Below are 13580 nucleotides of genomic sequence, written 5' to 3' on the forward strand. Positions count from 1 at the left end.
GTTTTTCAGTCTAGGATAAAGAGCAAAGATGTATATAATATCTTGTAAGCATATGAGTATGGATTGATATTTTTTTAGCATTAACTTCTTTTTTCTTGGCAATTATCCTGTAATCTAGGAAGTTGAGGATACAAGAGAAAAGGAGATGTGATAGTTCTCTGAGGGAATAAAAAGACAACTTACCTTTCTTTGCACTTGCTATGTCAGTATATAATTAGGGAGAATTTATGTCTGTGATGCAGGGAACACTTGAATGTAGTATAGTAGGAATTAAAATAGCTGATGTTAATATGTATACAATATAAGTATATCTATATTATATATCAGTATCAATAGATAGGCAATGGCCATAGGTTTGAACCAGGGAGGTATAATTAAAATAATCATGGGCCAGAAATCATGATGGCTTAGAAAGATGAAAACTGAGATATTTGGGGTTTCTATTTGGTAACATCTTGAACAGTATGAAGTGGGTATGATATTATGCAAAGTCATGGAACTCTACAAGTGTCAGAGTGGAGTAAGTTTAAGGCATATAAAAGGAAGCCTGTCATCTGGTAAATAGACAGTATTTTGATGCCCAGGATCATCAGAAGATACAACTTGTATCTTTCAAGAAAGTGAAACAGTTTAGGTATATTCAGGGACTGATTATAATGTGCAAATTATGGAGTAAGTTTAAGGCATATAAAAGGAAGCCGGTCATCTGGTAAATAGACAGTATTTTGATGCCCAGGATCATCAGAAGATACAACTTGCATGTTTCAAGAAAGTGAAACAGTTTAGGTGTATTCAGGGACTGATTATAATGTGTAGATTAAAGTAAGATTTATAGGATTAAATCCAAATACTGAAGCTTTTATAGGGAAAAACATAATTTTTTATAGGAATTCAGGTAAATTTTTAGAAAGATAGCGTTAGCAATTATTGTGTTAATTGAAAAAATAAGTTTCAGGGAAAATGCAGGAATAAAAATGGCAAGTTTCCTCTCTCTGATGCCCAGCTGTAAACAAAGAAGACCATCAAGGCAACTGAAAGAATTCTAAAGCACTCGGATCTTGTTTTACATCTTGGTTTTAGGTACATAATCTGTGGGACAAGCTATTTGAACTTGCTAAGGCTTAGTTTTCTTATAGGAACTATGTCCCCAACCTCTTGGCTGTAGACTGGTAGTGGTGGGTCCATGGCCTGTTAGTATCTGGGTCACATAGCAAGAGGTGAGCAGAACAGCAAGTGAAGCTTCCTTGGTATTTACAGCCACTCCCTATCTCTTGCACCATCACCTGAGCTCTCCTCCTGTCAGCATCACTGGGGACATTAGATTCTCATAGAGCAAACTCTGTTGTAGACTGTGCATGCCAGGGATCCAGGTTGCACACTCCTTATACGAATCTAATCCCATTCACCCCCCTGTCTATAGAAAAATTGTCTTCCATGAAAGTGGTCCTTGTGCCAAAAAGATTGGGGATTGCTGATGTACACGTAGGAACTTGCAAGAAATAGGGAGTGGAAATATTCTTGACTTCATAGATTGTGGGAACTATTTACAATAATGCATGTGAAGTGCTTTCCTCAATGCCTGTCACATAAACACTTGATAAATACTGATTTTCAACTATACTTGGTAAATAGTAAAGGAAAAAATACATGAATAATACTAGAAAATAAGCCTCTGAAAAAATCAAGAGGTAAGCCCATCTTAATGTAGACTGGTTAATAAGGTAAGATCAAAATTGGACTAGAGATTTTTAGTGCTTTAATCCCATGTGATTTGTATGCTTTGAGGGGAAGTCTTTAAAAATTAGTCCACTTACATCAGAATGAAACTTCTCCTATAATGATTCCTGTCTTTTAAAAACAGATTCAAGATTTGTGGAAAGTTACCTCTTATTTCTTTACGGATCTCGGATAAAAAATTACAAGGGATTATGGAATTGGTTGAAAGCATTCCAAAACCTAAGCCTGCACCGGAAGTATGTGCCCCTGCCAGGTCATCACAGGTAATTGTTATTTTAAAAATTAATGTATGTGTGAATGTAAAAAGAAAGTCAAACAGTATTTGAAACAAGCACAAAATACCAGATAAAACAATTTTCAATTCATTGAAGAGGAAGTTGATCAAATGGTAAAAATACAAATATATAGTCAAAAAAGATAGAAAATGATAAATCTACCTTTCTTCACTTTTGCAGCCTCCAGTCCTCTCCAGTGACACTGCTTCTCTAGTTTAAAAAAAAGGTTTATGGGTGGGCGCCTGTAGTCCCAGCTACTCAGGAGGCTGAGGCAAGAGAATCGCCAAAGCCCAGGACCTGAAGGTTGCTATGAGCTGTGATGCCATTGCACTTTACCGAGGGTGACAGAGTGAGACTCTGTCTCTTAAAAAAAAAAAGTTTATGGGATATGCTAGTATACACATATACGTGTGTGTGTGTGTATATACATGTAAATAAATTCTTACATTCTTAATATTTAGAGCATCATGCTTATTCTGAATCTGTATTCTTTCCACCACTGTTATCATATATGCTGTATACCTTGGAGAAATTTTCATGTTAGCACATACAGATCTCTTTTTTTCATGGTGATGTATTACTAAATTGAGTGGATATACTATCTTTTGCCTAATATAGCCCCTTTTGATGTACATTCATCTTGTTAATGTTTACAGATAACTTATGTTGAGTAGTCAGGATTTCATATTTGATTTAACAAATACTTTACATTTTTATTTGGGCTTGTAACAGTGTTGGGTGGAATTCATAACTTTTGCTACTCAGACATCAATGTCCATATGGATATTTTAGGCCTATGTGTATAATTGACTGAAATAAATAATGAATTGCCTGTACTTTTTTTCTACTCTCCTTGGATCCTGCCAGTGTTCTCTGCAAGATTGTAACAGTTTAAAATTAGATTTCATTACGGGCTCAATTTGTCTTCAAGTCTTATTGATAACAGTAAAGTCTGACTTAACTCATACTAAATTTAAATAGATTGCTTGGGGACATTATTTATCTCTACTGCTTTTAGCTGATTACTCCGTTCATAAGTTTTGTATCTTATTGCCTAGAGGAAAAAATTATTTTTTTGCCTGGTCTTTTGTATTCTTCCTGTCTTTTGTATTCTTCCTTTTGTAGCAAAACAACTTCTGCATTCAGACCTTGGTGACTGTGATTGCTAATATGATTTGAATCTTAGTGTGGTTGTTACTAGTATATAGAAATGCTTCTGATCTCTGTACATTAATTTTGTAGCCTGAGACTTTACTGAATTTACTTATCAGTTCTAGAAGTCTTTTGAAGGATTCTTTAGAGTTGTCTAGATAGGTGAATATTATATCATCACTGAACAAGGATTTTTGTTCTTCCCTTTTTTGATTTGGCTGCCCTTTATCTCTTTTTCTTGCCTGATGTCTCTGGCTTGGACGTCCACTAGTATGTTGAATATTAATGGTAGCAGTGGGCATCCTTGTTCTAATTCTTATGGGGAATATTTTCAACTTTTCCCCATTATATATGATGTTGGTTATGGATTTGTCATATATGGCTTTTATCATTTTGAGGTATTTTCTTTCTATGCCTAGTTTGTTAAGGTTTTTTATTATTAAGGGGTGCTGGATATTATCAAATGCTTTTTCTGCATCTATTGAGATGTGATTGTATGTTTTTTGGTTTTAATTTTTGTTTATATGGTGGATCCCATTTATTGATTTGTGTACGTTAAATCATGTTTCGCCTCCTTGGGATAAAACCCACTTGATCAAGTTGAATGATCTTTCTGATATGTTGTTGGATCTGGTTAGATAAATTAATATTTTGCTGAGGATTTTTGCGTCTGTATTTATGAGGAATGTTCATCTGTAGTTTTGTTGTTGTTATGTTTGTTATTTTCCTGGCTTTGATATCAGGCAGATACTGGCTTCATTGAATGAATTAGGGAGGATTCCCTCCTTCTCCACGTAGTGAAACAATTTCACTAGGATAAGTGCCAGTCTGATAGAATTCAGCTGTGAATTTTAGGTCTGATAGAATTCAGCAGTGAATATCTCCGTTTCTGGGCTTTTTGTTGTTGGGAGATTTTTTATAATGTTTCAATCTCTCTACTCATTGTTGCTCATTTAAGGATTCTGTTTCTTCCTGAATCAAGCTTGAGAGGTTGTGTTTTTCCAAAAATTTATTCATTTTCTCTAGGTTTTCTAGTTTGTGTCTGTGGAGGTTTTGTCATCACTTGTAATGTTTCTCTTTCTCTCTCTCTCTCTCTCTCTCTCTCTCTCTCTCTCTGTTTTTTTATTTCTGATTGAGCTTATTTCAATCTTTCTCTTTTTTTCTTGGATAAACTGTTACAGCTAGGGGTCTATCGACTTTATCTTTTCTAAGAACCAAGTTTCTCTGTTGGCTTTTGGTTCAGTTTCATTGAGTTCTGCTCTGATCTTTATTATTTATTTTCTTCTGCTAGGTTTGGGTTTGCTTTGTTGTTTTTCTCATTCCTTGAATTGTGACATTAGGTTGTTAATTTGTGACCTGTTGTCTTTTTGATTTAGGCTATTTGGTGATGTGAACTTCCCCCTTGGTGCTGCTTTTACTATATTTCAGAGATTTGGTAGCTTATGTCATCATTATTAAATTTGAAAAAATTTTTGATTTCCTTCTTGATTTTGTTACTGACTCAAGGATTGTTCAGCAGCATATTGTTTAATTTTCATGTATTTATGTAGTTTTGAGAGGTTTTGGAATGGATTTCTAGTTTTGTTCACTGTGGTCTGGGAAGATACATTGAGAGAGATCAGTTTTTTTAAAATATGGTGAGACTTGTTTTGTGAGTTAACATAGCTTCTATCTTGGAAAATGTTCCCTGTGCTGCTGAGAAACATATATTCTGTAGTTTTCAGTTATAATGTTCTGTAAATGTCTTAGGTCCATTTATTCTTGAGTCCTGTTTAATTGTATTGTTTCTTTGATGATTTTCTGCCTCAGTAATCTGTCTAGTTCTGTCACTATAGTGCCAAAGTCCCCATCAATTATTATGTTGTTGTTTATTACTTTCCGTAGGTGTTTTATGAATCTTGGAGATCCTGTGTTAGGTACATCTATAATTATAATTGTTCTGTCTTCTGCTTGAATCTTTTTATCATTCTACAATGACCATATTTGTATTTTTTTTTCCTACTTTTAATTTAAAGTCTATTTTATCTGATGTAATAATAGCTACTTCTTTTTTTTTTTTTTTTGTAGAGACAGAGTCTCACTTTATGGCCCTCGGTAGAGTGCCGTGGCCTCACACAGCTCACAGCAACCTCCAACTACTGGGCTTAAGCGATTCTCTTCCCTCAGCCTCCCGAGTAGCTGGGACTACAGGCGCCCGCCACAACGCCTGGCTATTTTTTTTTTTTTTTTAGTTGCAGTTTGGCCGGGGCCGGGTTTGAACCCACCACCCTCGGTATATGGGGCCGGCGCCTTACCGACTGAGCCACAGGCACTGCCCTTAATAGCTACTTCTTTTGCTTTTGGTTTCGATTTATGTGGAACATTTTTTTCCCACTTCTTTTCCTTAAGGCTTTGAGAATCTTTATGCGTCAAATGGGTTTCTTGGGCCTGGAGCAGTGGCTCTTTCCTATATTTCTAGCACAACGATGCCCCTTGCACTACTGCTATTCAATATTTATTAAAGTTTTAGCAAAAGTAACTTTACTCAGGAAAAAAAAATAAGGGCATTTAAATTGAAAAGGCAGAAGGAAATAATATCCTTATGCACAAATGATGTGATTTTCCATGGAGAAAATCTTATGGAATCTCACACATACTCACACAAACTACTAAATCTTAAAAAAAATAAAATAAAATTCAGCAAAGTTGTAGGGTACAAGTACAATCCACAAAATCAGTTATGTTTTAAGGTACCAGGAATGAATAGTCCAAGATGGAAGATAAGAGTAATTCCACTTAGTAATAGCAAAAGAATAAAATATCCAAGAAAAACATTAAGAAGGTAAAAAACTTGTATGTTGAAAACAAGACAGTGCTGATAAAAATCAAAGACAATCTGAGAAAAATAGTAAAATACCTCATATTTATGATTTGGAAGTATTAATATATTTAACATGGGGACACTCTATAAACTGGTTGTCAGGTTCAGTGCAATCTCTATCAGAACCCTAAGGCATTTTTCACATAAATGGAAAAGTCAATCCTCAAATTCATATGAAATTAGCAGAGGCCTAAATAATTAGAATGATTTGATAAAACAGAACAGATCACCCCCCTTCTCCCACTAGTCTGTGGAAAAGTTGTCTTCCGTGAAACTAGCCCCTAGAGTAAAAAATGTTGGGGACCACTGTTATAGAAGACCAGCATCCAAAATATATAAGGAAACTAACCAAAAACTGAATAATAAATGGGTAAATAGACAACAAGAAAAGGTATTTGACTTTTACTCATCAGGAAAGTATGAAGCATCTGTACATTAAAATACCATCACACAACGGTTAGAATGGCCAAAAATTAGAAGTCCCATGATGCCATGTCAAGGTATTGATACGAAGAGGATTTAAAACTCTTGTACATTATTGAGGGAACTTGAAAACTGTGTAACCCTTTTGTAAAAAAGTTTGGCAGTTTTTAAAAATAAAGTTAAATATATACTTTCCATGTAACTTGGAAATTCCACTCCTAGGTTTTGTCGTAAGAGAAATGAAATCATATGTCCACTAAAATACTTGGGGGACTAGAATGCTCACAGTAGAGTTAATTATGATAGTAAAAAGCTGCAAAAAACCCAGTTGTCCATTTGGAGGCAAATGGATAAAACATAGAAGTACATTTGTATAGTGGAAAAGGTATTAATACATACTGTATGGGCAGTGATGATGGGGAGCAACCTCAAAACTCCAGAATATTTTAGGGAATAATTGTGGGATTAATTGCCCACTCATTTTGTGAGCTAAACAAAATTTATATTCTAAAACCTAACAATTACGTAATAAAAAAAGAAAATAATAGAACAGTTTCTCTCATGAATGTGTATGTAAAAATTTCAAAACATTCCTTAAATTTAGGTCTTTTATCCATCTTGAATCAGTTTTTATAAATGGAGAAAGATATGGGTCCAGTTCTCCCAGCACCATTTGCTGAATAGGTATTCTTTCCCCCAGTGTATGTTTTTGTTTGGTTTATCAAAGATTAGGTGGCTGTAAGATGTTAGTTTTGCCTCCTAGTTTTCTATTCTGTTCCAGATAACTATGCCTTTACTTTTGTGCCAATACTATGCTGTTTTGATCACTATGGCCTTGTAGTACAGCCTGATGTCTGGTAGGCTGATGCCCCTGGCTTTGTTTTTATTACTAAGAATTGCCTTATCTATATGGGTTTTTTTCTGGTTCCATATAAAACAAAGAATTATTTTTTCCAAGTCTTGAAAGTATGATGTTGGTATTTTATTAAGGATGGCATTGAATCTGTAGATTGTGTTGGTAAGTATAGACATTTTAACAATGTTGATTCTTCCCAGCCATGAGCATGGTATGTTCTTCCATTTGTTAATATCCTCCGCTATTTCTTTTATTACGGTTTCATAATTTTCTTTATAGAGGTCCTTCACAGCTCTTTTGTTAGGTATATTCCTAGATATTTCATTTTATTTGAAGATACTGTAAAGGAGGATTGTGTCCTTAATTAGCTTCTAATCTTGGCTATTTTTGGCATTGGCTACTGATTTGTGGACATTACTATATTTTTTGATGACTTCCAGGAGTCTGTGGTTGAGTCTTTGGGGTTCTCTAAGTATAAGATCATATCATCAGCAAAGAGGGAGAGTTTGACCTCCTCTGCTCCTATTTGGATTGCCTTTATTTTCTTTTCTTGCCTGATTGTATTGGATAGAACTTTCAGTACTATGTTGAATAGTAGTGGCAATAGAGGACAACCTTGTTTGGTTCCATTTCTACATGGAAAAGCTTTTAGTTTTACTCCATTCAGTAAAATATTAGCTGTGGGTTTGTCATAGATGACTTCAATCAGTTTAAAAAATGTGCCACGTATGCCTATACTCTTCAGTGTTCTAATTAGAAAAGGATTCTGGATTTTATCGAATCCATTTCTGCATCTTTTAAGAGGATCATATGATTTTTGTTTTTGCTTCTCTTGATATGGTAAATTACGTTTATGGACTTATGTATGTAAATTTAAGTCATGAAATGATAAAAATCCTCAAAGCATGAGAAAAACACTTGAAGATAATGCCTGGGGAAAGACTTTGTAAAGAAGACTTCGGTGGCAATTGGCAACAACAAAAATAAACAAATGAAACTTAGGCTGAAAAGCTTCTGTACAACTAAGGAGACAACAACCAAAGGAAATGGACAACCTACACAATGGGAAAGGATATTTGTATATTTTGACAAATATCCACAAATCAGTAGTCTGTGTTTACACCAATAACAGCTAAGATGAGAAACTAGACAAAAGATTGATAACTAGGATTTATAAAGAACTCAAATTAATCAACATGAAAAAAGCCATCAATTCCTTATATAAATGGGGAAGAGAGATGAATAGAACCTTCTCTAAAGAAGACAGATGAATGGCTTATGAACATATGAAAAAATGTTCATTGTCTTTAATTATTAGAGAAATGCAAATCAAAACTACCCTGAGATATCATCTAACCCCAATGAGAATGGCTCACATCACAAAATCTGAAAACTGCAAATGCTGGTGTGGATGTGGAGAGAAGGGAACACTTTTACACTGCTGGTGGGACTGTGAACTAAAACAACCTTTTTGGAAGGAAGTATGGAGCACCCTCAACTCAAACTAGACCTCCCATTTGATCTTGCAATCCCATTACTGGGCATCTACCCAGAAGAAAAAAAATCCTTTTATCAGGGTGGTGCATGTGGCTCAAAGGAGTAGGGCGCTGGCCCTATATACCAGAGGTGGCGGGTTTAAAACTGGCCCTGGCCAAAAAAACTGCAAAGAAAAAAAAATCCTTTTACCATAAGGACACTTGCATTAGACTGTTTATCACAGCTCAATTTACAATCGTCAAAATGTGGAAACAGCCTAAATGCCCACCAACCCAGGAATGGATTAACAAGCTGTGGTATATATACACCGTGGAATACTATTCAGCCATTAAAAAAGATGGAGACTTTACATCTTTTGTATTAACCTGGTTGGAAGTGGAACACATTCTTCTTAGAAAAGCATCACAAGAATGGAGAAGCAAGAATGCTGTGTACTCAATTCTGATATGAGGACAATTAATGACCTGATACATGGTAGGGGGTGGGGGAAGGGGAGAGCAGAGAGCGGGAAGGAAGGAGGGGCTGAGGGGGTCACAGTGTGTGACACACCTTTCGGGGTTGGGACGCAATTATAAGAGGGTCTTTACTTAACACATGCAATCAATGTAACCTGGTTCTTTGTACCCTCTATGAATCCCCAACAATAAAAAAAAAGGAAAAATAATAACATTCTCAAAATAAATAAATATTTGAAAACCTTAAAAGTTGAAATTAAAGTAGCATAATGGTTACTTTTTGGGAGAATGCCTAATGATTGCAGGAGCGTGAGGTAGGCTTATTAAGTTGCTTGTATTGTTTTATACTGTATCTGGGTATTTGGGTATGTTTACTTTTTGAAAATTTATTGAACTTTGTACATATTATTTATGTACTTCTGTGTAGTAGATTATAATGTATTTCAACAAGTATTGCTGATGCTCCCCCAAACAGAATTTTTAAAAAGTCCATCAGAGGAAACTGTGATACGATATGTAACTATAATGTGTGTGAAATTCTAATTAAAACTATGGCAAAATGACCAGTGAGATTGGCAAAATATAAAATGTTTGAAACTCCTAAGAATTGTGACGATATGGAGAAAGATTACCTCTGATCTATTGCTTGTGTTAATATAATGTCAACCATTTATGTAAACAGTCTGATAATACTTGGTAAGTTGAACATAATATGATTTCACTCTTTTGAAGTCTTGCACATGAGCACCTGAAATCTTGTTCAAGGATGCCTACAGTGGTGGTCTAAGTAAAAGCGAAAATATGTAAACAATTTCACCAACAATTCAGTGGAGAAATAAGCGATCTATTCATAAATGTAGTATCATGTAACAGTGAAATACAGTAAACTATCAGTATGGTTAAAAATTAAAGATTGTTTTATAAAAGAGAGAAGTCACAGGAAAATATATGTAGTATTTCCTGGCTGCCTGTCACTGTCAGCCAGTACGCACAGATGGGGTTTAGGTCTAGGAAGCTTTGTTAGAAGCCAGCAATTCTGCCTGTCTGTTCTATCTTACCTCAGTTACAATTCTAATACCTTTAGTGGAATACAAGGAATCCAAACTAGAAATTCTTAACTTTATCTGATAGGAGGTAAAATCAAGGTATTCTCCATTCTAACAATACAAAATGTTTAAGCAACAGGTGATTTTTATTTTAACAAAATGTTTTCTAGATACCATCAAAATAACGTTTACTCTACCAGTATCACAACACCTATTGTCTGTGTGTGTCTACTTTGTCATAGTCTCCTGAGATAAAATCCTCACCAATTAATCGTGAAACCTTAACTAGATAATCAGAAGGGAAAGGTGTGTGGGGAAGAATGTGAACTCAGCAGACAAGGTTCACTGTGCTGCTTCAGCTTAGCTTCTCAGACTCCATCTTGTAGGCCACTTTTCTGGTTTCATTTACCATTTAGAAAGAGACAGGGGTAAACAGTGTATTATTTAGAGAATCATCATAAAGGCTTAAATATAAACTAAATGAAAGCAAAGTTTTTGTTTCTTGGCCTGGTTGGAGGATTCAGAGGTATCTCTTATTATTTTTTATTTTGTGTATTGTTTATATGCTGTATTTTTCCAAACAGTAAAAGGTAAACTTACTGAAATACCTTTTAAAAATTAAAAATAAATCTGAAAGCTCTTCAACTCTATGTCTGCTTTCAATCGATATCTTGAGATGGTTTCCCTATTTAGTAAGATGTCAATTTAAAATATAAGATCTATTCAAACCTTGTCATCAAGGAAGTAATTACAACCTTTTTAAAATCTACATTTATTGTTTATTTTTTCTAACTATACTTGGTATCTTCTCAGTGCATTCAAATTGAGCACTTCTTTGGCAAAACTGTTGTAGAGCTTTGAATAAATGTCTTTGTGCTAACTGACAGTATTACTTTTCTTTCAGATTCAAACATCTGCTTCTTTGGGAACATCCCAGTTTTCACAGAAACTATTACCTCTCTTGGAACTTCCGTCTGTTTCTGAAGATGGTAAAATATCTTCCTTATTATACAGATATTATTATAATACTTTTTATTTTTAGGTGTATTTTTCTGAAATGACCAGATAGGGCAAAGACAGTGTCTTTTCCTTTCAACCTGTGGGTTCTTGGCTGAGGCTTTGTTAACAAAAGACAGATTAACAAGGGGAAACCAGTAGAAAATACTAACATTTTTATCTTGTGTACATGGGCAAAACTCAGAGATGAGGAACTCAAAGGGCTGATTAAAAGTTGGATTTATTGACCAAGTCGAACTTAAAATATACAAAAGTGGTTTTGAACTTCTGGGCTAGTGGGAGGGGGACATATCCAGAGGCAACTCAGAAAAGTGTGGTAAACGAGGGTAAAGTCGGCACGTTTAAGTGGGTACGTTCTCCTTTGATAAGAATGTCTTGTGATTAAGACTCATCTTTCTTGGTACTGAGGAGATACTTTTACATAGGTAGATGTCTGTTATGAGTGTTAATTTCCCTTACAAAGGGGGAACTTATGCTCTGTCTTCAGAATTTTTCTTGTGTCTGCTGTTTCTTAGATAATCCCCTCAATATAATCCTTATGTCAGAAACACACGCTGTAGAGTGGCAATTTCTACTCTCTTACTGTCATATAAAAAATTTCAGGTAGTATCAGATAGTTGTATATTTTCAGGAAATTTTCACTAAAATTTCATTAATATAATTTGGATGGGGAGGGGAGACAAGATGGCGGACTGAAGCCAGCTTTCAACAGAGGCTCCCGTCCAGAAGGAGAGTTAAGGGACAGGAATTTAGTAAGTATCCTGGTGGACTTGAGCCTCACCAAGAGAGAAGGTTGAAGAACGCACATCAACACCGCTGAGGCAAGCTGTGATCACAAGGACGCAAACAAAAGGTACAAAATCCACCACCAAGCGGACGGGAGTCCCCCTCCCCCACGGGACCGGCTCAAGAGCCCCACAATTGAACAAGCGGGCAGAAATTAAAGGCCCTCCCACTACACTCCAGGGAGAGACCTTCTAAAAACTGGACCTACCTCCCCTACTGGGGTGCCATGGCGTTCTCCTGCCGGGCATAAAACTGAATAAAACTTTGGGAATCCTTTGCCGGCAACCCTGAATCCCCGGCGCTCCCCTCCCGCCCACTGAGGTCTGGAGGCCTGTCCCCCAGGAGTTCAGATCCTTGGGTGATTACTCAAGGGGAGTGGACAGTCCCCGAGTTGCGACTGGTCAGCATTGACTCTGAGGCGCGCAAGTGAGGAGAGGGCACCGGGCTGAGGGGGAGTCATGCCTCGCGGCACTTCTCTGCGGTGCAGTCAGCAACCCTTCCCGGGCAACATTACGGGCAGGCACAAGACTGAATAAGATTCTAGCCTCCCCACTGAGAGCTGAGAGCCCCTACTCTCACTCGGGGTCTGAGGGCCTATCCCCCAGGAGTTCGGCTCCTTGGGTGATTTCTCGAGGGGAGTGCACAGTGCCTGAGCTGCGTCAGGTCAGCGCTGACTCTGGGACACGTGAGCGAGGAGAGGGCACTCTGCTGAGGGGAAATCAAGCCTTGGCGGCACTTCCCTGCGGTGCAGTGCAGGAGCCCTCCCCGGGCCGTAGTGTTGAGTAAAACTGAATGAAACTCTAGCTTCCCCCCCCACTCCCAATCGGGGACTGGGGGCCCATCCCCCAAGAGTTCTGATTCTTGGGGGATCTCTTGAGGGGTGTGGACCCAGCACAAACTGCGGCGCTCAGTGCTGACTCTGGGGCACGGGACAGAGGAGAAAAGGGTCGCCTGAGTGCCCACACCAGAGCAGCAGTTCCCTGGAGGTAGATCAACAGCCGTTTTTTCTTTAACGGCAGAACGCTCACTTCTGGATATTCTGAGGCCACACCCCCTGTCTCCCTGGGCAACCAGAGGAGGCCACCGGTGAGCGGGGGATTTCCTGACACGGCTCACAAACCCAGGAAGCTTCCAGGGCGGGGCCGACCCAGAGAGGTGTTCGGACACAAATCTCCAGCAGCAAAGACGTTTGAACTCAAAACAGCCCGTCTTCTGTAGGCGATTTCGACAGGAACAGAGAAAGAACCCCGCAAAGTTGTCTGTTCTGTTCTGTTCTGTTCTGTTTGCAGCATCCATCAGGGACGGGGCTAAGCCTGAGTGAACACCTCCTTCCCATCACCTGCATCAAACACTCAAAGATGTCAGGCCCCATCTCCTCCTGCTAGATAGCGGCAGTCTGCGGGGACCTGGCAGACTTCCTTGCGATTCAGGCAGGTGCAAACCCCTGGAGTGTCTGTTCACTGCAGGCAACTGTGT

At 37.5% G+C, this 13580-nt stretch overlaps 1 protein-coding gene across 3 annotated transcripts in view; it reads left to right on the forward strand.

The window, feature by feature from the left end:
* The window catches only part of VPS13A (vacuolar protein sorting 13 homolog A), a 229239-nt gene that overhangs the window by 67309 nt on the left and 148350 nt on the right, over positions 1 to 13580 (forward strand). For all 3 annotated transcript variants that reach the window (XM_053575672.1, XM_053575663.1, XM_053575681.1), the window contains exons 23-24: positions 1862 to 2000; positions 11206 to 11290. In XM_053575672.1, coding sequence (XP_053431647.1) covers positions 1862 to 2000; positions 11206 to 11290 — 224 coding nt within the window. The remainder of the gene's footprint in view (positions 1 to 1861; positions 2001 to 11205; positions 11291 to 13580) is intronic.

Source organism: Nycticebus coucang, chromosome 2 (assembly GCF_027406575.1).
Source record: "Nycticebus coucang isolate mNycCou1 chromosome 2, mNycCou1.pri, whole genome shotgun sequence".
Classification (NCBI taxonomy): domain Eukaryota; kingdom Metazoa; phylum Chordata; class Mammalia; order Primates; family Lorisidae; genus Nycticebus; species Nycticebus coucang.